The 24,702-nt window shown below is 46.7% G+C and overlaps 2 protein-coding genes across 2 annotated transcripts in view; one reads left to right on the forward strand and one right to left on the reverse strand.

The window, feature by feature from the left end:
* LOC140198392 (rhodopsin kinase GRK1-like) overlaps nt 1–24,702 on the forward strand; it is a 569,956-nt gene that overhangs the window by 239,927 nt on the left and 305,327 nt on the right. The gene's annotated exons all lie outside the window — the stretch shown is intronic.
* The window catches only part of mpdu1b (mannose-P-dolichol utilization defect 1b), an 81,710-nt gene continuing 79,091 nt past the window's right edge, over nt 22,084–24,702 (reverse strand). The window contains exon 7 of the mRNA XM_072258543.1: nt 22,084–22,831. Coding sequence (XP_072114644.1) covers nt 22,709–22,831 — 123 coding nt within the window. The 3' untranslated portion in view covers nt 22,084–22,708. The remainder of the gene's footprint in view (nt 22,832–24,702) is intronic.

Here is a 24,702-nt window from a genome sequence, read left to right on the forward strand (position 1 = left end):
GAGCCAAAAGGCTGGTCCTGGACTTATTTCCTGGCATAATTTACATATTACTATTTAACTATTTATGGTTTTATTACTATTTAATTACTTATGGAGCAACTGTAATGAAAAGCAATTTCCCCCGGGATCAATAAAGTATGACTGTGACTATGACTATGGATGGTGGGTGTTACTCATGATGGATGGTGGGGATTTCCCATGATGGATTTTAAAGGTCCCCCATGATGGATGGTGGTGGTTTGTCATGATGGATGGTGGGGGTTTCTTATAACGGATGGTGGGGGTTTCCCGATGATGGGTGGTGCGAATTTCCCATGATGAATGGTGAGGGTCCCCCATGATGGACGGTTGGGGTTTCTCATGATGGATAGTGTGGGTTTCTTATGATGGATGGTGAAGGTCCCCTGATGATGGAAGGTATGGAACCCTCATGATGGATGGTGAGGGTTCATCATGATGGCTGGTGGGTGTTTCCCATGATGGATGGTGAGGGTCCCCGATGATGGATGGTGGGGATTTCCCGTGATGGATGCTGAGAGTCCCCCTTGATGGACGGTGGGCTTTTGTCATGATGGATGTGGGGTTCCTTGATGATTGATGGTGTGGATATTCCATGATGGATCGTTGGGATTTCTCATGATGGATGATGGGGTCCCTCATGATGGTTGGTCGGGGTTTCCGCTGATGGGTGGTGGGGGGGTTTCTCATGATGGATGGTGAGCGTCCCCCATGAAGGATGGTGGGGATTTCTCATGATGGCTGGTGCGGGTTTCCCATGACGGAAGGTGAGGGTTTCTCATGATGGATGGTGGGGTCCCTCATGTTGGTTGGTCAGGGTTTCCTGTGATGAATGGTGGGGGTTTCTCATGAGTGATGGTGTGGGTCCCCCATAATTGATGGTGGGGGTTTCTCATGATGGGTGGTGAGTGTCCCCCATGAAGGATGGTGTGGGTTTCCCATGATGGAAGGTGAGCGTTTCTCATGATGGATGGTGGGAGTCCCTGTTGATGGAGGTGGGGGTCCCTGATGATGGATGGTGAGTGTTGTCCATAATGGATGGTGGGGCCCCCTTGCATGGAAGGTGGGGTTTCTAATGATAGATGGTGGGGGTTCACCATGATGGATGGTGGAGGTTTCTCATGATGGATGTTGGGGGACCTTCATGATGGATAGTGGGTGTCCTTCAAGATGGATGGTGGAGGTTTCCGTGATGGATGGTGATGGTCCCTCATGATGGATGGTGGGAGTCCCACATGCTGTTTGGTGGGGGTAACCCATGATGGATGGTGAGGAGTTCTCATAATGGATGGTAGGAGTTTCCCATCATGGATTGTGGGCGTCTCTCATGATGGATAGTGGAGGTTTCTCATGTTGCTTGGTGGGGGGTTCCCATCATGGATGGTGGGGGCTCACCATGATGGATGGTGGGACTTTCTCATGGTGGATGTTGGGGGACCTTCATGATGGATGGTGGGAGTCCTTCAAGATGGATGGTGAGGGTCCCTCATGATGGATGGTGAGGGTCCCTGATGATGGATGGTGGGAGTCCCACATGATGTTTGGTGGGGATTTCCCATGATGGATGGTGAGGGGTTCTCATAATGGATGGTGGGAGTTTCCCATCATGGATGGTGGGTGTCCGTCATGATGGATGATGTGGGTTTCCCATGATGGATAGTGGGGTCTGCTCATGATAGATGGTGGGGGCTTCCAATCGTGGATGGTGGAGTTTCGCCATGATGGATGATACAGGTTTCCATGATGGTGTGAGCAGAATTATCTGCAGCCTAATGTGAAAAAGACTAAGGAGCTTGTGGTAGACCTGAGGAGAGCTAAGGTACCGGTGACCCCTGTTTCCATCCAGGGGATCAGTGTGGACATGGTGGAGGATTACAAATACCTGGGGATACGAATTGACAATAAACTGGACTGGTCAAAGAACACTGAGGCTGTCTACAAGTAGGGTCAGAGCCGTCTCTTTTTCCCGAGGAGACTGAGGTCCTTTAACATCTGCTGGATGATGCTGAGGATGTTCTACGAGTCTGTGGTGGCCAGTGCGATCATGTTTGCACTTGTGTGCTGAGGCAGCAGGCTGAGCGTGGCAGACACCAACAGAATCAACAAACTCATTCGTAAGGCCAGTGATGTTGTGGGGATGGAACTGGACTCTCTGACGGTGGTGTCTGAAAAGAGGACGCTGTCCAAATTGCATGCCATCTTGGACGATGTCTCACATCCACTACATAATGTACTGGTTGGACACAGGAGTGCATTCAGCCAGCGACTCATTCCACCGAGATGCAACACAGAGCGTCATAGGAAGTCATTCCTGCCTGTGGCCATTAAACTTTACAATTCCTCCCTTGGAGGGTCTGACACCCAGAGCCAATAGGCTGGTCCTGGACTTATTTCCTGGCATAATTTACATATTACTATTTAACTATTTATGGTTTTATTACTATTTAATTACTTATGGAGCAACTGTAACAAAAACTAATTTCCGCCGGGATCAATAAAGTATGACTATGACTATGACTATGACTATGACTATGGATGGTGTGTGTTTCTCATGATGGATGGTGCGGGTTTCTCATGATGGATGGTGGGGGTTTCCCATGATGGATTTTAAGGGTTCCCCATGATGGATGGTGAGGGGGTTCTCATGATAGATGGTGGGGGTCCCTCATGATGGATGTTGGATGTCCTTCATGATGGATGGTGGGGATTTACCATGATGGAAGCTGGGGGTGTTCCATGATGGATTGTGGGGGTTTCTCATGATGGATGGTGGGGGTCCCCTCATGATGGAAGGTGGGGGACCCTCATGATGGATGGTGAGGGACCCTCATGATAGATGGTGGGGGGTTCTCATGATGGATCGTGCGGTCCCTCATGTTGCATGGTTTGGTTCGCTCAGGATGGATTCTGGGGATGTCTCATGATGGATGATGAGGTTCCCTCATGTTGGATGGTGGGGTTTCTCATGATGGATGTTGGAGGATCCTCATGATGAATGGTGAGGGTTTCTCATGAAGGATGGTGGGGGTTCGTCATGATGGATGGTGGGGTTTCCCATGATGGATGGTGGGGTTTCGCCATGATGGATGGTGGGGTTTCGCCATGATGGATGGTGGGGGTTTCCCATGATGGATTTTAAGGGTCCCCCGTGCTGGTGGATGAGGGTTTCTCACGATGAATTGTGGGGGTATCCCATGATGGATGGTGGGGGTTTCCCATGATGGATGGTGGGGGTTTCCCATGCTGGATGGTGAGGGTCATCGATGATGGATGGTGAGGATTTGCCATGATGGATGGTGAGGATCCCCCAGGATGGATGATGGGGCTTTCTCATGATGGATAGTGGGGGGTTTCTCATGACGGATGGTGGGGTTCCCTCATGATGGAAGGTGGGATCCCTCATGTTGCATGGTGGGAGTTTCTCATGATGGATGGTGGGGGTTTATCATGACGGTGGGTGGGGGTCCCTCACCATGGATGATAGAGGATCCGCATGATGCATGGTGGGGGTTCCTCATGATGGATGATGAGGGGGTTCTCATGACGGATGGTGGGGATCCCTCATGATGGATGGTGAGGGGGTTCTCATGATAGATGGTGGAGGCCCCTCACAATGGATGTTGGATGTCCTTCATGATGGATGGTGGGGATTTCCCATGATGTTGGATGTCCTTCATGATGGATGGTGGGGATTTACCATGATGGAAGCTGGGGGTGTCCCATGATGGATAGTGGGGGTTTCTCATGATGGATGGTGGGGGTCCCCTCATGATGGAAGGTGGGGGCCCCTCACAATGGATGTTAGATGTCCTTCATGATGGATGGTGGAGATTTACCATGATGGAAGCTGGGGGTGTCCCATGATGGATAGTGGGGGTTTCTCATGATGGATGGTGGGGGTCCCCTCATGATGGAAGGTGGGGGACCCTCATGATGGATGGTGAGGGACCCTCATGATAGATGGTGGGGGGTTCTCATGATGGATCGCGCGGTCCCTCATGTTGCATGGTTGGGTTCGCTCAGGATGGATTCTGGGGATGTCTCATGATGGATGATGAGGTTCTCTCATGTTGGATGGTGGGGTTTCTCATGATGGATGTTGGAGGATCCTCATGATGAATGGTGGGGGTTTCTCATGATGGATGGTGGAGTTTGTCACGAAGGATGCTGGGGGTTTGTCATGATGGATATTGGGGTTTCCCATGTTGGATGGTGAGTGCTTCTCATGTTGGATGTTGGGGTTTTCTCATGATGGATGGTGGGGGCCCCCGTGATGGATGGTGGGTGTACTTCATGATGGATAGTGAGGGTCCCTGATGATGGATGGTGAGGGTCTCCCATGATGGATGTTGGGGGTTTCTCAAGCTTGATGGTGAGTGTTTGTCATTTTGGATGGGTCAGGGTTTCCCATGATGAATGTTGTGGGTTTCCCATGATCGATGGTGAGGGTTTCTCATGATGAGTGGTGGGGGTTTCCCATGATTAATGGTGGGGTTTTCCCATGATGGATGGTGGGGATTTCCCATGATGGCTGGTGAGTGTTTCTCATGATGAATGGTGGGGGTTTCCCATGATGAATGGTGGGGGTTTCCCATGATGGATGGTGGGGGTTTCCCATGATGGCTGGTGAGTGTTTCTCATGATGAATGGTGGGGGTTTCCCATGATGAATGGTGGGGGTTTCTCATGATGAATGGTGGGGGTTTCCCATGATGAGTGGTGGGGGTTTTCCATGATTAGTGGTGCGGATTTTCCATGATGGATGGTGTGGGTCCCCCATGATGGATGGTGGGGGTCCCCTCATGATGGAAGGTGGGGGACCCTCATGATGGATGGTGAGGGTCCCTCATGATAGACGGTGGGGGTGTCTCATGATGGATCGTGAGGTCCTTCATGTTGCATGGTTGGGTTCGCTCAGGATGGATTCTGGGGGTTTCTCATGATGGATGTTGAGGGTCCCTCATGTTGGATGGTGGGGGTTTCTCATGATGGATCGTGGGAGTTTCTCATGATGGATGGTGGGGTTTGTCATGAAGGATGCTGGGGGCTTGTCATGATGGATGGTCAGGGTTTCCCATGATGGATGGTGAGTGTTTCTCATGTTGGATGTTGGGGCCTTCTCATGATGGATGGTGGGGGGCCCCTCATGATGGATGGTGGGTGTACTTAATGATGGATGCTAGGGGTTTCCCATGATGGATGGTGAGGGTCCCTGATGATGGATGGTGAGGGTCTCCCATGATGGACGTTGGGGGTTTCTCATGATGGATGGTGAGAGTTTCCCATTATGGATGGTGAGGGTTTCTCATGATGAGTGGTGGGGGCTTCCCATGATTAATGGTGGGGGTTTCCCATGATTAATGGTGGGTGTTTCCCATGATGGATGGTGGGTGTTTCTCGTGATTGATGGTAGTTGTCCCTCATAATGGATGGTGACGGTTTCTCATGATGGATGGTGGGGATCCCCCATGATGGATATTAAGGGTCCCCCACGATGGACGGTGGTGATTTCACATGATGGATGCCGCCATCTTGAGGCACCTCCTTTTGAGGATGTCCTCGTTGCTGAGGATGCTAGTGCCCATGATGGGGCTGGCTGAGCTTACAACCTTCTGCAGCTTTTTCTGATCCTTTGCAGTGGCCCCTCCATACCAGATAGTAATACAACCAGTCCTCAACACAGGTGCCTCCTCCCCATGGCTGTGAGCTCAGCCCATTGCTGTACACACTACTCACATGGCCAAACACCCGAGTAGTTCCCCAATGACACAGCAGTGGTGGGGCTCATCACCAGCAACAGTGAGATGGGTTACAGCGGGGAGGTGGAAGAGCTCAAGGCCTGCTGCCAGACAAGGGAGATGGTAATCAATTTGAGTAGAACTCACACCACTCACGCTCCCTCTTGCAGTGAGCAGTTTCGAACTCACATCTCACACAGCCTCTCACAATCCCAGAACACATTGCGCACTATCAGGAAAGCTCACCAATGCTTCTGCCTTCTGCGGCTGAGGAGACCTGGACTTTCCACGTCTCTACTCACATCATTCTACAGATGTGAGGTGAAGATCATCGGAACAGGCTGCACCACATCACTACCCTCATTGGATCTACACTACAGAGAAAAGGACAAGGGGTAGTCACAACCACCCAATGCAGCCTACCCTCACTGGATCTACACTACAGTGAACAGGACAATGGGTAGTCACAACCACCCAATGCAGCCTACCCTGATTGGATCTACACTACAGAGAAAAGGACAATGGGTAGTCACAACTACCAATGCAGCCTACCCTCTGTACCATGACATACATACGGAAAGGTGCCAGAAAAGGGCCAGTAACATCATGAAGGCCACCCTGTACGTTTCACTCCCATCAGGGAGGAGGCTACATGGCGTCCACACTAGAGCCAGCAGACTCAAAGACAGTTACTTTCCCCAAGCAGTAAGGCTGATCAACTTCTCCACCCAATAACATCCGCTCAACACTTCCAGCCACCACATTATCATTCCGTCAGTCACGTTATGTACAGACATTTCTGTGCCTAGTGTCACTTTATGGACGTACAATCAGTCTATGCACATAAACACTCTTATGTATTTAGATTTATTGTGTTTTTTGAATATTATGTTCTTTAGCTTATTGTGGGGTTTTTTTGCACCGCATCAGATTTCCTCCTGTTAACAATTATTTCATTCTCCTTTACACTTGTGTACTGGAATTGACATTAAGAATTAGATTAGATTCAACTTTATTATTATTGTGTCGAGTACAGATTCAAAGCCAATGAAATGCGTTTAGCATCTGACCAGAAATGCAAAGAATAGTGTTATGTACAAAATAACTGCGAATAAAAATTAAGTGCTACAGCACACAAATATAAAAGTACTGAAACAGTACACTATGGGTGCAGTACTGCTTAGTGCTGTGACGTGAGGTTCAGCAGGGTCACAGCCTCAGGGAAGAAGCTCTTCCTGTGCCTGCTGGTGCAGGAGCGAAGGCTCCTGTCGCGCCTCCCAGATGGGAGGAGAGTGAGAAGTCTATGGTTAGGGTGAGATGCATCCTTGATAATGCTTTTCGCCCTGCCCAGGCAGTGTTTATGGTAAATGTTCTCAATGGTGGGCAATTAGGTGCCGATAATCCGCTGGGCAGTTTTCACCACACGATGGAGTGCTTTGCAGTCTGATACGGGACAATTGCCATACCACACTGAGATGCTGTTGGTGAGTATGCTGTCAATGGTACAGCGGTAAAAGTCTGTCAGTATCCTGGGACAGAGGTGAGCTTTCTTGATGCTCTGCAGGAAATAAAGGCGCTATTGCGCCTTTTTGATCAGGATGGAGGAGTTCAGGGACCAGGTGAGATCCTCGGAAATGTGGACACCAAGGAATTTGAAGCTTGATACATGCTCCACTACAGCTCTGTTGATGTAGATGGGGACGTTAGTGTGGCTCCTAGCATGCCTGAAGTCCACAATGATCTCCTTGGTCTTCTGGGTGTTAAAGGCCAGGTTGTTGTCGGCACACCATGCGGCCAGGTGCTGGACCTCATCCCTGTGGGCCGTCTCATCATCCCCTCTGATCAGACCAACCACCGTGGTGTCGTCTGCGAACTTGATTATGGAGTTAGAACCATGTACAGGAACGCAGTCATAGGTGAAAAGGGAGTACAGAAGAGGGCTCAGCACACAGCCTTGCGGCATGCTGGTGTTCAGGGTGAGAGTGGAGGAGGAGAGGTTGTCTAACTTAACTGATTGGGGTGTGTTAGTCAGAAAGTCCGAGGCCCAATTGCAGAGGGATGAGCTGATACCAAGCTGGCGAAGTTTGGCGATCAGCTTGGAAGGGATCACAGTATTGAATGCTGAACTAAATTCAATGAACAGCATTCTAACGTAAGAGTTGGGGCTGTCCAGGTGGGTCAGGGCAGAGTGAAGTGCCGTGGAGATGGCGTCCTATGTTGACCTGTTGGTGCGATAGGCAAATTGATGGGGGTCCAGTGTAGAGGGCAGACAGGATTTCAGATGTGATAGAACCAGTCTCTCAAAGCACTTTGCAATGATGGGGGTGAGTGCAACTGGACGGAAGTCATTCAGGCTGTGACAGTGGAATGCTTCGGCACTGGTACGATGGTGGCAATCTTGAAGCTTGTGGGGACAACTGCCTGGGCCAGGGACAGATTAAAAAATATCCGCGAGATGGCTTTTTAGAGCAGCTTGTGATAGAGCCCACTAGGTGATCAGTTATTCTGGATTGGGTGTTGAGCAACAAACCAGAATTAATTAGAGAACTTAAAGTAAAGGAAGCTTAGGAGACAGTGATCATAATATGACAGAATTCACCCTGCAATTTGAGAATAAGTTGTCAGATGTATCAGTATTACAGTGGAGTAAAGGGAATTACAGAGACATGAAAGAGGAGCTGGCCAAAATTAAATTGAATGGAACACTAGCAGGAAGGAGGGCAGAGCAGCAATGGCTGGAGTTTCAGAGAGCAATTCAGAAAGTGCAGGAAAGATAGATTCCTATGAAGAAGTATTCTAATGGAAGGATGATGCAACCATGGCTGACAAGAAAAGTCAAAGCCATAGAAAGGGCAAATTATAGAGCAAATTTAGTGAGAAGTTAGAAGATTGGGAAGCTTTTAAAAACCAACAAAAAAGTCATAAAGGAGGAAAAGATGGAATACAAAGGTAAACTAGCCAATAATATTAAAGAGGATACCTAAAGTTTCTTTAGACATATACAGTGTATAACAAAGGCTACATTAGATATCAGACCACTGGAAAATGATGCTGGAGAGGTAGTAATGGGGACAAGGAAATTGAAGTGAACTGAATAAGTATCTTGAGGCAGTCTTCACTGTGCAAGACACTAGCAGTATGTTAGAGGTTCTAGAGTGTCAGGGGGCAGAAGTGAGTGAAGTTGCCATTACTGGGGAGAAAGATCTAGGGAAACTGAAAGGTCTGAAGATAGGTAAGTCGCCTGGATCAGATGGTGCACACCCCAGGGTTCTGAAAGAGGCAGCTGAAGAGATTGTGGAGGCATTAGTAATGATCTTTAAAGAATCACTGGATTCTGGAATGGTTCCAGAAGACTAGAAAATTACAAATGTCACTTCACTTGTCAAGGGAGAGAGGCAGTAGAGAGGATAGGCCAGTTAGTCAGATCGCAGTGATTGGCAAGATGTTGGAGTCGATTGTGATTTCCGGGTACTTGGAGGCACATGATAAAATAGGCCGGTCAGCATGGTTTCCTCAAGAGAAAATCTTGCCTGACAAATCTGTTGGAATTCTTTGAAGAAATGACAAGCAGAATAGACAAAGGAGAATTGGTTATGTTGTGTACTTGGATTTTCAGAAGGCCTTTGGCAAGGTGACATACATGAGCCCGCTTAACAAGTTAAGATCCCATGGTATAACAGGAGAGTTACCAGCATGGATAGATCATTGGCTGATTGGCAGGAGGTAAATGGTGGGAATAAAGGGAGCCTTTTATGGCTGGCTGCTGGCGACTAGTGGTGTTCCACAGGGGTCTGTATTAGGACCGATTCTTTTTACAATATATGTCAATGATTTGGATGAAGGAATTGATAGCTTTGTGGCCAAGTTTGTAGATGATATGAAAATAGGTGGAGGGGCAGATAGTGTTGAGAAAGCAGAGAGGCTACAGAAGGACATAGACAGATTAGAAGAATGGGAAAGAACTGGCAGATGGAATACAGTGTTGGGAAGTGTATGGTCATGCGTTTTGGTAGAAAAAATAAAAGTGTAGACTATTTTCTAAATGGAAAGAATATTCAAAAATATGAGGTGCAAAGGGACTCAGGAGTCCTCGTGCCAGAGTCACTAAAGGTTAATTTGCAGGTTGAGTCAGTGGTGAGGAAGGCCAATGCAAAGTTAGCATCCATTTCAAGAGGATAAGGCACTGGTGAGGCCTCACATGGAGTACTGAGAGCAGTCCTGGGCCTCTTATCTAAGACAGGATGTGCTTGACATTGGAGAGGGTTCATAGGAAGTTCACAAAAATGATTCCAGAATTGACTGGCTTGTCATATAAAGGAGAGTTGAATGGCTCTGGTCTGTACTCACTAGAATTCAGAAGAATGAGGGGTGACCTCATTGAAACCTATTGAATGTTGAAAGGTCTCAAAAGAGTGGATGTGGAGAGGATGTTTCCTGTGGTTGGGGAGTCTAAGACCAGAGGACACAGCCTCAGAATAGAGGGGCATCCTTTTAGAACGCAGATGAAGAGGAATTATTTTAGCTAGAAAGTGGTGAATTTGTGGAATTCAAGTGATTGGGTATATTTAACGCAGAGGTTGATAGATACTTGATTAGTCAGGCCATGAAGGATTATGGGAAGAAAGTAGGAGATTGATGGAGCTGAGAAGAAAATTGGATCAGCGATGATGAAGTGGCAGAGCAGACTTGATAGGCCAAATGGCCTAATTCTGCTGCTATATTTTATGGTCCAATGGTCTTGAACAATCTTGAATCTTGAGAAGAATCAGAATAAGGTTTAATATCCCTGGCATAGAGTATGCCATTCAATACATTACAAAATGATAAATTACAGTAAGTTTATATAAAAAATTAAGTAAGTAGTGCAAAAAGAAAGAAAAAAATAGTGAATCATCATTCATTCAGAAAACCGATGGTGGGGTCAGGGAGGAGTTAACCTGTTCCTGATATGTTGAGTGTGTGCCTTCAGGCTCCTGTACCTGCTCCTTGATGGTAGCAATGAGAAGAGAGCATGTACTGGTTAGTGGGGGTCCTTAATGATGGATGCTGCCTTTTTGAGGACCACCTTTTTGAAGATGTGCTTAATGGTAGGGAGTTTAGCCCCCATGATGGAGTAGGCTGAGTTTACAACCCTCTGCAGCTTTTTCCAATCCTGTGCAGTGGCCCCTCCGTACCAGACAGTGATGGAGCCAGTCAGGATGCTCTCCATGATATATCTGTCTTTCATGATATACCAAATCTCCACAAATTCCTCATGAAATATAGCTGCTGTTATGCCTTCCTTGTAATTATATCAATATGTTGGATAGATCCTGAGAGACGTTGACACCCAGGAACCCTTTCCATTGCTGATCTCTCAATGAGTGTGTGTACCCCTTCCTGAATCGATCAATTCCTTGGTCTTACTGACACTGAGTGGCAGCTTGCTTTAGCGACATCAGTCAAACAGCTGCCGGAGATCAGTATTATGGGTAATCCAGGCCGAGTGGGGAGTCGGTGAGATCACATCCGCTGTAGACCTCTTGTGTCGATACACAGATTCCACCAGGTCAAGGTCCTTGCTTAAGAAGGAGTTGATTCTGGCCATAATCAACCTCTCAAAGCAGTTCACTGCAGTAGAAGTGAGTGCCACAGTGTTGAGGCAGCTTATCCTGCTCTTCTTGGGCACTGGTTTGACTGTCGCCCTTTTGAAGCTACTGCAGCAGTAACAGATTAAAGATGTCCATGAACACCACTGCCATGGTTAGTACATGTTTTCAGTGCCCTATCTTGCCTTGCAAGGATTCACCCTCTTAAAAGATGTTTTGACATTGGTCTCTGAAACAGAGATCACAGAGAGGGTCTTTATTCCATGGGGGGTGTAGGAGAATGAGGGAGATTTGATAGAGGTATACAAAATTATGGGGCATTTAGATTGGATATATGCAAGCAGGCTATATCTCCTCTGGTTGGATGAGACTAAAACTAAAGGTCATAGGTTAAGGGTGAAAGGTGAAATATTTAAAGGGAAGCTAAGGGTGGACTTCACCCAGAGGGTGATACAAGTGTGGAACGAGCTGCCAGCAGAAGTGGTTCCAGTTCAACACTTTAGAGAAGTTTGGATAAGTTCATGGATGGGAGGGGTATGGTCGATGGGACTAGGCAGAAAAACAGTTCGGCACGGACTAGATGGACTGAAGGGCCTGTTACTGTAGTACCCTGTGTCTCTATATATTTAGAGGTTAGAGAGGGAGAGAGGATACAAAGTGAGAGAGAGACAGAGACAGGCAGAGAGTCTGAGAGGTTAGAAAGGGAGAAAGAGAGATGGGGTAGAGAGGGAGAGAGACAAACAAAGGGACATAGGTGAAGATGCCAACATACTGACTCTCTGAAATGATTCCCCATTTCCAGCACCAGTGTGTGAGCCCAACTGTAATTCTGTAAATGTCTTAAACACATTCAAAAGTGGACAGATATATGACACCGAGTAGAAACATAGAAACATAGTAAACCTACAGCACAATACAGGCCCTTCGGCCCACAAAGTTTTGCCAATCATGTCCCTACATTAGAAGTTCCTAGGCTTACCTATAGCCCTCTATTTTTTCTAAGCTCCATGTACCTATTCAAAAGTCTCTTAAAAGACCCTATCGTATCTGCCTCCACTACCGTTGCCGGCAGCCCATTCCACGCACTCACCACTCTCTGCATAAAAAACTTACCCCTGACATCTCCTCTGTACCTACTCCCCAGCACCTTAAAACTGTGCCCTCTTGAGGCAACCATTTCAGCCCTGGGGAAAAGCCTCTGACTACCCACACAATCAATGCCTCTCATCATCTTATACACCTCTATCAGGTCACCTCTCATCCTCTGTCACTCCAAGGAAAAAAGGCCGAGTTCACTCAGCCTGTTTTCATAAGGCATGCTCCCCAATCCAGGCAACATCTAGAGTACTACAAGACATAAACGAGTACTTATAAAGTTTCAACATGACCTCTTGGCTTTTGAACTCAATGCCTCGCCTAATAAAAGCAAGCATTCAATAAGCCTTCTTAACCACCTTATCGATCTGTGTGGCTACTTTCAAGAAGCTATGAACTTGGATTCTAAGATCCCTTTGTTCAACAACACTTTAAGGATCTATCCCTAAACTTTGTAGCTGTCTGGTGGCATAGTGGCATCAATGCCGGACTTCGGAGGTAGGGCTCCTGAGTTTGAATCCAGCCGGCTCCCCAGGCACGCTTTCCATCCGTGCTGGGTTGAGTGTCGGGCCAGCAACTCGGCCTTGTAAAAATAAGAAAGCCTGCTAAAAAAACACCGTCACGATGGCGTCCCAGTGACTCCACTCAGAGTTAAGGGCTTTCTTCTTCTTCTTCCTTTTCTTCTAAACTTTGTACTGTCTCCTTGCCTTTGCTCTGCCAAGGTGCAACACCTCACATTTATCTGGGTTAAACTCCACAACTCCATCAATCTTGGTATCATGGGCAAGCTTTTAACCCACCCCTCCACACTCTCATCCAGGTCATTTATATACATCACAAACAGCAGAGGTCCCAGCACAGATCCCTGTTGAACTCTACTAATTACAGACTTGAATAAGTCCCTTCAGCCATTACCCTTTGTCTTCTATGCACAAGCCAGTTCTGAATCGATTCACTGCAGACCCCGTGCATGGAACAAACCCCCATGAGGGACTTTGTCAAATGCCTTACTAAAATCCATGTAGACAAGATTCACTGCCCTACCCTCATCAATCTCTCTCGTCACCTTGTCAAAAAACTCAATTTTCTGTTGGTAAGGCACGACCTGCTCTACACAAAGCCATGCTGGCTCTCTCTAATTAGGCCATTGGGTTTCCAAATGCTCATATATTCTATTCCTAAGAATTTTCTCCAGCAATTTCCTTACAACCCTTATAAGGCTTTCTGGTCTGTAGTTTCCAGGATTTTCCCTTGTTCCTTTGTAGATAGAGGTATAACATTAGCCACTCGCTAGTCCTACGGGACCTTGCCTTGGCTAGAGAGGACCCAAAGATGCTGGTCAAGGGCCCAGCAATCTCAACTCTTGCCTCCTTCAATAACCTGGGGTAAATCCCATCAGGTCCTGGCGATTTATCCACCTTGATACATATTAGGAGGCCCAACATTTCCTCTTCCTGGACCTCAAAACACTCTACCATATTTATATGCTTAGCACTGATCTCCTGATCCTTCATGTCCTTCTCCTTGATAAATGCTGAAGCAAAGTACTTATTAAGTACCTCACTCACATTCTCTGCATCCAAGCAAATGATTCTCCCTTTATTCTTGAGTGGTCCCACCCTCTCCCTAGTTATCCTCTTGCTCTTGATATATGTATAAGATGTCTTGGGATTCACCTTAATCCTACTTGCCAAGGACTTTTGATCTACTTGACCACTGAGTCTGGTGCTGTGGCTCAGGAAAGTACAGAGGTGAAGGGGACTGCAGTGTTAAAAGGAAATTCCATAGCCAGAGGAGCAGAGACAAGATTCTGTAGGTGCAATAGAGAAAACCCAGATGGTATGTTGCCTCCCTGGTGCCAGAGTCAGGATAGGGCCCATGGCATTCTCAAGGGCAAAGGTCTCAAGGTCATAAGTCTTGGTACATATTAGTACCAATGACATAGGTAGACAGGGTGAGGAGATCCTGAACAGAGATTTTAGGGAGCTAGGTAGAAAGATGAGAAACTGGACCTCCCCGGTAGTAATCTCTGGATTGTTGCCTGTGCCGTGTGCCGGTGAGGGTAAGAATAGGATGATTTGGCTGGTGAATCCATGCTGAGGAACTAATGCAGGGGGCAGGGGTTCTGATTTATGGATCACTGGAATCTCTTCTGGGGAAGATACAACCTATACAAAAAAGCAAGGGTTACACCTGAACCCGAGGGGTCCAGTATCCTTGCGGTAGGTTGACTAGAGTTGCTTGAGAGGGTTTAACTGATTTGCCAGGGGAGGTGGGAAACAGTGATAGTGCTGAAGACAAGGTAGTTGGTTTACAGACAGAGGCAATGTGCAGTGAGACTCCTAGGAAGGAGAGGCTGGTAATAGGGCAAAATCACAGTCAACAGGGTGAGTTGCAACATAAAAGGTGGACAAAATTGAAAAGGGTGAAAACAAGAATGAAGGTGTTATATTTGAATGTGCGCAATATACGGAATAAGGTTGTGACACAGTAAGGGATTGGTATGTGTGATGTTGGAGGCATCACTGAATCATGTCTGAAAGAAGATTATAGCTGGGAGCTAAAAAGGGCATTGATACGGTAGTCATGGGGAATTTCAATATGCAAATAGATTGGGAAAATCGAGTTGGTGCTGGATCCCAAGAGGGGGAATTACAAGAATTCCTACATGATGGCTTTTTAGAGTTTGTGGTTGAGTCCACGATGGGATCAGCTATTCTGATTGGGTGTTGTGCAATGAACTGGAATTGATTAGAGAGGTTAAGGTGAAAGAGCCCTTAGGGACAAGTGATCATAATATGATCAAATTCACTCTGCAATTTGAGAAGGAGAAGCTAAAATTGGATGTATCAGTTTTACAGTGGAGTAAAGGGAATTATAGAAGCATGAGAGAGGAGTTAGCCAGAACTGATTGGAAAAGAACACTGGCAGGGATGATGGCAGAGCAGCAATGGCTAGAGATTTCTGGAAGAAATCCAGAAGGCACAGGATATATACATCCCAAAAAGGAAGAAGTATTCTAAAGGGAAGGTGACACAACTGTGTCTTAACAAGAGAAATGAAAGCTAAACATAAAAGCCAAAAAGAGGGCCAAATACAGCAAAAAAGGAAATGGGAAGTTAGAAGAAATGAAAGGGTTGAATATTTTCTAAATGGAGAGAAAATACAAAAAACTTGGGAGTCCTTGTGTAGAATTCCCTAAAGGCAAGTTTACAGGTTGAGTCTGTGATGAGGAAGACAAGTGCGATATTGGTGTTCATTTCAAGAGGACTACAATATAAGAGCAAGGATGCAATGTTGAGACTTCATAAAGCACTGCTGAGACCTCATGGAGTATTGTGAGCAGTTTTGGGCCACTTATCTTAGAAAGGACATTCTGAAACTAGAGAGGATTCAAAGGAGGTACACAAAAATGATTCCAGGATTGAACAACTTGTCATATAAAGAATGTTTAATGGCTTTAATGGAATTCAGAAGAATGAGGGGTCACCTAATTAGAACCTATTGAATAATGAAAGGCCTTGACAGAGTGGATGTGGAGAGGATGCTTCCCATGGTGGGAGAGTCTAAGACCAGAGGACACAGCCTCAGAATAGAGGGCCATACTTTTAGAAAGGAGATGAGGAGGGAAATTTCTTTAACCAGAGAGTGGTGACGTTGTGGAATTTATTGTCTCAAGTAGATGTGGCAGCCCATCTGCCCTGGGGAAAAAAGTTACCAGCTGTCTTGCCTTCTTGGTCAGGGCGTGAGGGGATACGGGGAGAAGGCAGGAGATTGGGGTGAGAGAGAAAGGGATCGGCCATGATGAAATGGCAGAGCCAACTCGATGGGCCAAATGGCCTGATTCTGCTCCTATATCTTTTGGTCTTATGGTCTTTTCAAGGCCCTGACTGGCTTTCCTAATTCCCTTCTTTAGTTTTTGACTAAATTCATCACCTCTCTGGACATTCAAGGTTCTCTTGTCCCTGTTCTTCCTTCTAACAGGAATGTACCTTTCCTGTACTCTGTGCAATTGATATTTAAACACCCTCTGATGTGAACTTCCAGGGAAAAAAAGGTGTTCCCAATTAACTCTTATTAGTTCCTGCCTAATATCCTTGTAATTTTCCTTACTCCAATTTAAAACTTTCCCACAAGGACCATACCTATCCTTATCTATTGATATCCTGAAGGTTCAGGAGTTGTGGTCACTGTTCCCTAACTGCTCACTCACTGAAAGGTCAATTACCTGGCAGGCTGATTACCCAACTGGGTCCAGTACAGTTCCTCCTCTCATTGGACTCTCCACATTGGACTTTTAAAAAAACCCTCCTGGATACACTTAACAAATTCTGCCCCATCTAAACCCCTTGCACGAAGAAAGTCCCAGTTTCTATTCAGGAAGTTGAAGTACCCCCATGACAACAAGCCTATTACTTTACACATTTCCATAATCTGATGACATATTTGTTCCTTAATGTCCTGGTGGCTACTGGGGAGTCTGTAGTACAATCCTCCTTGAGAATAGCCGGCAGCCGCACTGATACATCCTGAACCCTGGCACCTGGGAAGCAGCACACCATCCTGGTGTCTCTTTTGCAGCCACAGCATCTTCTTCCTGTCCCCCTAACTATCGAGTCCCCGATAACTACCGCAGTGCCAGACTTTAGCGTTCCCTGTTGTGTCTTAGAGCCATCCACAGTTCCACCAGCCTGGCTGCTTCTGTTGTGCCTCAGTGGGTCATCCCCCCCAGCAGTACCCAAAGGGATACTTGCTACTGAGGGGAATGGCCACAGGGGAAATCTGCACTGACTTCCTAATCCTCTTACCTCACCTAGTAGACACCCATCTACTGCTTGAAGCCTGTACTTTGGTGTACTTCAGCCTCTTCAGAATTCTCGTCTATAATATGTTCAGACTTCCAGATGATCCTGTGTACATCCAACTCCAGCAAGAACTCCATGACCTGGTCAGTCAGGAGCTAAAATAGGGTCCACTTCTCACAGGTGTAATTATCAGGGAAACTGTCAGGTATCCTGAGTTCCCACATTTAACAGGAGGAGCATTCAATCCTGACTACTCTGTACTCAAAAAAAGCTTACCCGTTCTTACCTTTGCCTCTGCCTGGTCTCACTGAAGACTATTAAGCCAAAGCCTTCCACTCTATTACAGGTACACTCTGACAGTGACCACTCCATTTGTCCTTGCCTTCCTTTTTATTTGCTGCTGCGTTTAGGCCTCTGACACCAACATTTACCATTTACCATGCCTGCACATCCAAAAAAGACTGGCCTTCTCTCTCTCTCTCCCTCTCCCCTCTCTCACTCACTCTCTGCCCCTCTCTCTCACTCTCAACCCCTCTCACTCACTCTCAATTCCTCTCTCACTCTCAACTCCTCTCTCCCCCCTCTCACTCATTCTCTCCCATCTCCCTCTATAGGAAGGATGTTGAAACTTTGCAGAGGATGCAGAGAGATTTATCAGGATGTTGCCTGGTTTAGAGGGCATGTGCTATCATGAGAGGCTGGATAAACTTGTTTTCTTTGGAGTGCTGGAGACTAAGGGGAGATTATGAGAGGCATAGTCATAGTCATAGTCATACTTTATTGATCCCGGGGGAAATGGTTTTCGTTACAGTTGCACCATAAATAATAAATAGTAATAGAACCATAAATAGTTAAATAGTAATATGTAAATTATGCCAGGAAATAAGTCCAGGACCAGCCTATTGGCTCAGGGTGTCTGACCCTCCAAGGGAGAAGTTGTAAAGTTTGATGGTCACAGGCAGGAATGACTTCCTATGACGCTCTGTGTTGCATCTCAGTGGAATGAGTCTCCGGCTGAATGTACTCCTGTGTCCACCCAGTACATTATGTAGTGGATGGAGACATTGACCAAGATGGCATGCAACTTAGACAGCATCCTCTTTTCAGACACCATTGTGAGAGACTCCAGTTCCATCCCCACGACATCACTGGCCTTATGAATGAGTTTGTTGATTCTGTTGGTGTCTGCTACCCTCGGCCTGCTGCCCCAGCACACAACAGCAAACATGATATCACTGGCCACCACAGACTTATAGAACATCTTCAGCATCATCCGGCAGATGTTAAAGGACCTCAGTCTCCTCAGGAAATAGAAACGGCTCTGACCCTTCTTGTAGACAGCCTCAGTATTCTTTGACCAGTCCAGATAATTGTCAATTCATATCCGCAGGTATTTGTAATCCTCCACCATGTCCACACTGACGCCCTGGATGGAAACAGGGGTCGTCGTTACCTTAGCTTTCCTCAGGTCTACCACCAGCTCCTTAGTCTTTTTCACATTAAGCTGCAGATAATTCCATGTGACATGTGACAAAGTGACAAACCATGTGACAAAGTTTCCTACCGTAGCCCTGTACTCAGCCTCATCTCCCTCGCTGATGCATCCAACTATGGCAGAGTCATCTGAAAACTTCTGAAGATGACAAGACTCTGTGCAGTAGTTGAAGTCCAAGGTGTAAATGGTGAAGAGAAAGGGAGACAAGACAGTCCCCTGTGGAGCCCCAGTGCTGCTGATCACTCTGTCGGACACACAGTGTTGCAAGCACACATACTGTGGCCTGCCAGTCAGGTAATCAAGAATCCATGACAGCAGGGAAGCATCCACCTGCATTGCTGTCAGCTTCTCCCCAGCAGAGTAGGGCGGATGGTGTTGAACGCACTGGAGAGGTCAAAAAACATGACCCTCACAGTGCTCGCTGGCTTGTCCAGGTGGGTGTAGACATGGTTCAGCAGGTAGACGATGGCATCCTCAACTCCTAGTCGGGGCTGGTAGGCGAACTGGAGGGGATCTAAGTGTGGCCTGACCATAGGCCGGAGCAGCTCCAGAACAAGTCTCTCCAGGGTCTTCATGATGTGGGAGGTCAATGCCACCAGTCTGTAGTCATGTAGATAGAGTGGACAGAGAATATCTATTTCCACGGGTAGGCATGCATTGAAGGTGAGAGGGGTTAGGTTCAAAGGAGTTGAGAGGCATAAATTTTTTACTCAGAGTAGTGGATGCCTAGAATGCACTGACTGGTATGGTGGTAGAGGCAATTAGTGGCTTTTAAGAGACATTTAGATAGGTACATGAATATGATGGAAGGTGGAGGGATAGGGACATTTGTTTTTTGGGAGTCTTTAATTTACTTTTTAGCTGGTTCAGCACAAAATTGTGGGCTATACAGTCTGTCCTGTGCTGCACTGTTCTGTTATTACTGATATTTTTCCTGGAGGTAGGTGACTAGAAATGTGCACATTTGGCCTCACCGATGTCTTGTACAACTTCCTCCCTCTGCAGCTGGATCCTAGACTTCCTGACTGGGAGACCTCAGTCAGTCCGGGTTGGAAGCAGCATCTCCAACACCATTACACTGAGCATGGCCACCGCCCCCCGCCCCCCCCCCAGGGCTGTGTGCTCAGTCCACTGCTGTTCACTCTGCTGACCCACGTCTGCTGCAACACACAGCTCGAACCACATCATCAAGTTTGCCGATGACACGACCGTGGTGGGTCTCATCAGCAAGAACGATGAGTCAGCATACAGACAGGAGGTTCAGCGGCTAACGGACTGTCTCTGAATGTAAACAAAAGAGATGGTTGTTGACTTCAGGAGGACACGGAGCGACCACTCTCCGCTGAGCATCGACAACTCCTCTGTAAAGATCGTTAAAAGCACCAAATTTCTTGGTGTTCACCTGGCAGAGAATCTCACCTGGTCCCTCAACACCAGCTCCGTAGCAAAGAAAACCCAGCAGCGTCTCTACTTTCTGTGAAGGCTGAGAAAAGTCCATCTCCCACCCCCCCCATCCTCACCACATTCTACAGAGGTTGTATTGAGAGCATCTTGAGCAGCTGCATCACTGCCTGGTTCAGAAATTGCACCATCTCGGATCGCAAGACCCTGCAGTGGATAGTGAGGTCAGCTGAGAAGATCATCGGGGTCTTTCTTCCCGCCATCACAGACATTTACACCACACGCTGCATCCGTAAGGCAAACAGCATTATGGAGGACCCCACGCACCCCTCATACAAACTCTTCTCCCTCCTGCCATCTGGCAAAAGGCACCGAAGCATTTGGGGTCTCACGACCAGACTATGTAGCAGTTTCTTCCCCCAAGCCATCAGACTCCTCAATACCCAGAGTCTGACTTGACACCAACCTACTATACCCCTCTACTGTGCCTACTGTCTTGTTTATTATTTATTATTATTTATTGTAGCGCCTGCACTGTTTTGTGCACTTTATGCAGTCCTGGATAGGTCTGTACCCTAGTGTAGTTTTTGTGTTTTTTCTTACGTAGTTCAGTGTAGTTTTTGTATTGTTTCATGCAGCACCATGGTCCTGGAAAACGTTGTCTCATTTTCACTATGTTCTGTACCAGCAGTTATGGTTGAAATGACAATAAAAAGTCACTTGACTTGAACATAACATCCCAACTCCTGTACTCAATACTTTGATTTGTGAAGGCCAATGTACCAAAAGCTCTCTTTATAACCTGTGACGCCACTTTCAAGGAATAATGGATCCCAGGTCCATTTGTTCCACAACAGATATGCAAGAGCTGGATGATAGAAAGTCAAATTAAAATGTATTGATATGTATGTTACTGTATGAAAATTGAGATTCATTTTCTTGCAGGCATTTACAGAAAAAATTAAGAAATACAATAGAAAAAAAATACATGAATTAAAACAGTCCAAAGAATGACAAACTGCAAACTTAAAACAATACTTGAGAACCTGAGTTGTTGTAGAGTCCTTGAAAGTGAGTCTGTAGGTTGTGGAATCAGTTCAGAGTTGTGGTGAGGGAAGGTGTCTATGCTGGTGCAGGAGCCTGATGGCTGAAGCTGGTGGTGTGGGGCCTAAGGCTTTAGCACCTCCTACCCAATGGTTATAGCAATGAAATGGTCTGTATCCACCACTTTCTGTAGGCTTATTGGTGTTTCCATACTGGGCTTTGATATCATCCATTATCTTTCTCAAACGTGATGAAGACCAGTTGAATTTTCTCTTATCACATGATCCAGGCACTCCAGCAATCGCTGAACCCCACCCTTTGGCCCAGTTCCTTCCCCACCCCTCCACAGATGCCACTGGACACACGGAGAGGAACTCAAGATTGTGTGTTGTTCCCAGATTTCCACTGATGTCAGCAGTAGGTGGGACCACACTGCCCTCTTGTGACTGTTTGTAGTATTGAAATTGTCACATGCTCCAAGATACAGTGAAAAGCTTGTCTTACATACCGTTTATAGTCCAATTCATTATACAGTGTATCGAGGTAAACCGACAACAATGTGGAATAAAGCCACTGAAATAGCGCAGTGCAGGTAAACGATAAAGTGTAAGATCATAATGAGGTAAACACAGCAGAACAGACAGTCAACAATTCTCGCACTGTGTTGGTCCCAAGCACAATTCTCGCAGGAAGCATGGCGGCACTTGCGGATTGTCCCAAGCACAATTCTCGCACTGTGTTGGTCATTGATGCAAATGACATGTTTCGATGTACATGTGACAAAAACTAATCTTTCTCTTTAAGAAGAGAAATGGAGAAGGAAAAATGGAAGTGGATGGACAGTGGAGGAGAGGTGGGCTGACAGGGCTGTGTGGACAAACACACCACTGACAAGTGACAGACAAGAAAATCTGGTTTTAATCACAATTAATCTACAGACAGCATTGACAAAACAGTGATCGATTCAGGCCCACTGGGACAGCGAGAGGTATGTAACGGAGAGTTTCAGTCCTGTCCCAACATGGGAGTGTTGCCCTGGTCCCTGATTAAATGTGGCAATGTGTCATCACACACTCTCACCCTCATCCCAACACATTGATACAGCCCCACTCAACACCAACTACCCACTCTCCCCCTGCAATGGAGAGGAAGCCCCAAGGGGTGGGTTACAGAAACAAGAACGCCCACTGATGTACAAACTCAAAAGCCCCCAACTCAGCGAAGTGAGCCTACCTCCTGAAAGGTTAACTGGGGCACCAGTAAGTCAGAGTGTAGATTACCTAATCAAACAATACCTGCCATTCTCACATGTCAGTCAGGGTCAGTGTGTGTACATGGGACCCATTCCCCAGTGAGGGTCAGTGTGTAGGATTGCATCTATGATTGAGATATGCCCCTGTCTCTGGGGCAGTGCTGTGCATGTGTGTGTGTGTGTGTGTGTGTGTGTGTGTTTTTGTTTGTTTGCTTGGGTGGGGGTCGTGGTCATCTCCTGTGAATTTCAGCTCCGGTACCAGCCCTCCTTGAGTTACTCGGCCTTCTTGACCTTCTCTGGATGGATGCCCCAATAGTAGACGAGCTGGGCAGCAATGACCCCGTTGAAGGAGGATGAGACCACGTAGGTGAGGACCAGCAGCGAGTCTCCTGTCTCCTGTGGGGGAGGAGGTGGATTGGAATACAGCTTGTTATTGTCACAGGTACTGAGGTACAGTAAAACTCAGCAACACACACCCTAAGTGCTGGAGGAATTCAGCAGGTCAGAGAGGACCTATAGAGGAGATAAAACAGTCCGCATTTTGGGCTGAGACCCTTCATTAGGACTAGATAAGGAGGGGTCCAAAGACAGAAAAAGGAGGAGGGGAGGGGAAGCTGGCAGGTTAGGAGGGAGGTGGGTGAGGGAGGAGTGGTGAGAAGCTGGGAGGTGATAGGTGGAAGAGATGAAGGAATCTGATAGGAGAGAGGGAAGGAGGAGCAGAACCAAGGAAGATGACAGCTGAACATGAGGGTGGAAGAGAAGGGTGAAAGGGTAACCAGAATGAGGGAAAACAAAGGACAGGAGGGGGAAAATAGAGGGGAGTGGTTACTTTCTTGCAGACACATTGAATGACATATCTTTCTTGCAGACAGATAGGATGCATCTGCTCTGCTGTGATCGCAAAAAACGTAGGGAGTTGTGGACACAGCTCAGTCCATTACAGAAACCAGCCTCCCCACCATGAAATCTGTCTATACTTCTTACTGTCTCAGTAAAGCAGCCAGCATAATCAAAATCCCCACCCCACCCTAGAACTTCACTCTTCTCCCCCTCCCTTTGGGCAGAAAATACAGAAGCCTGAAAGCACGTAGCACCAGGCTCAAGGACAGCTTCTATTCCACTGATACCAAACACTTGAACAGACAGCTTGTGCCATAAGATAAAACCTATTATTGTCACATGTACCAAGGTACAGAAAATACCTGTCTTGCAAATAGTTTATATAGATCAAACCATTACACAGTGCATTGAGCTGAAATAAGTAAAACAACAACAATGTGCAAGACAGTAACACATAGGGGCAGAATTAGGCTATTTAGCCCATCGAGTCTGCTCTGCCATTTCATCATGGCTGATCCAATCCCCTCTCAACTCCATTCTCCTGCCTTTCACACCCTGACTAATCAAGAATCCATCCACCTCCGCCTTAAATACACCTAGTGACCTGGCCCCCACAGTAGCCCGTGGCACAAATTCCACAGATTCACCACTCTCTGGCTGAAGAAATTCCTCCTCATCTCTGTTCTAAATGGACGTTCGTCTATTTTGAGGCCATGCCCACTGGTCTTAGACTCCCCCACCGAAGGAAACATCCTCTTCGCATCTAGGCTTTTCAACATTCGATGGGTTTCAATCTTCTAAATTCCAGTGAGTACAGGCCCCAGAGGCTGTACCACTGCGGAGAAAGTGCAGTGCAGGTAGACAATAAAATGCAAACTTATAACAGGGTGGATTGTGAGGCTGAGAGTTCACAGAGGGGATGTGCTGAGCTGTATCTACAAACCCCATTTCCAGAAAAGTTGGGATATTTTCCAAAATGCAATAAAAATGAAAATCTGTGATATGTTAATTCACGTGAACCTGTATTTAACTGACAAAAGTACAAAGAAAAGGTTTTCAATAGTTTTACTGCCCAACTTAATTGTATTTTGTAAACATACACAAATTTAGAATTTGATGGCTGCAACACACTCAACAAAAGTTGGGACAGAGGCATGTTTACCATTGTGTTACATCACCTTTCCTTTTAATAACACTTTTTAATCATTTTGGAACTGAGGATACTAATTGTAGTAGATTTAAATTGGAAATTTTGTCCATTCTTGCTTGATATAAGACTTCAGCTGCTCAACAGTCCATGGTCTCCGTTGTCTGATTCTCCTCTTCAGGATGCGCCATACATTTTCAATAGGAGATAGATCTGGACTGGCAGCAGGCCAGTCAGGCACACGCACTCTGTGTCTACAAAGCCACGCTGTTGTAGCCCG

This window comes from Mobula birostris, chromosome 5 (genome assembly GCF_030028105.1).
Source record: "Mobula birostris isolate sMobBir1 chromosome 5, sMobBir1.hap1, whole genome shotgun sequence".
Lineage (NCBI taxonomy): Eukaryota > Metazoa > Chordata > Chondrichthyes > Myliobatiformes > Myliobatidae > Mobula > Mobula birostris.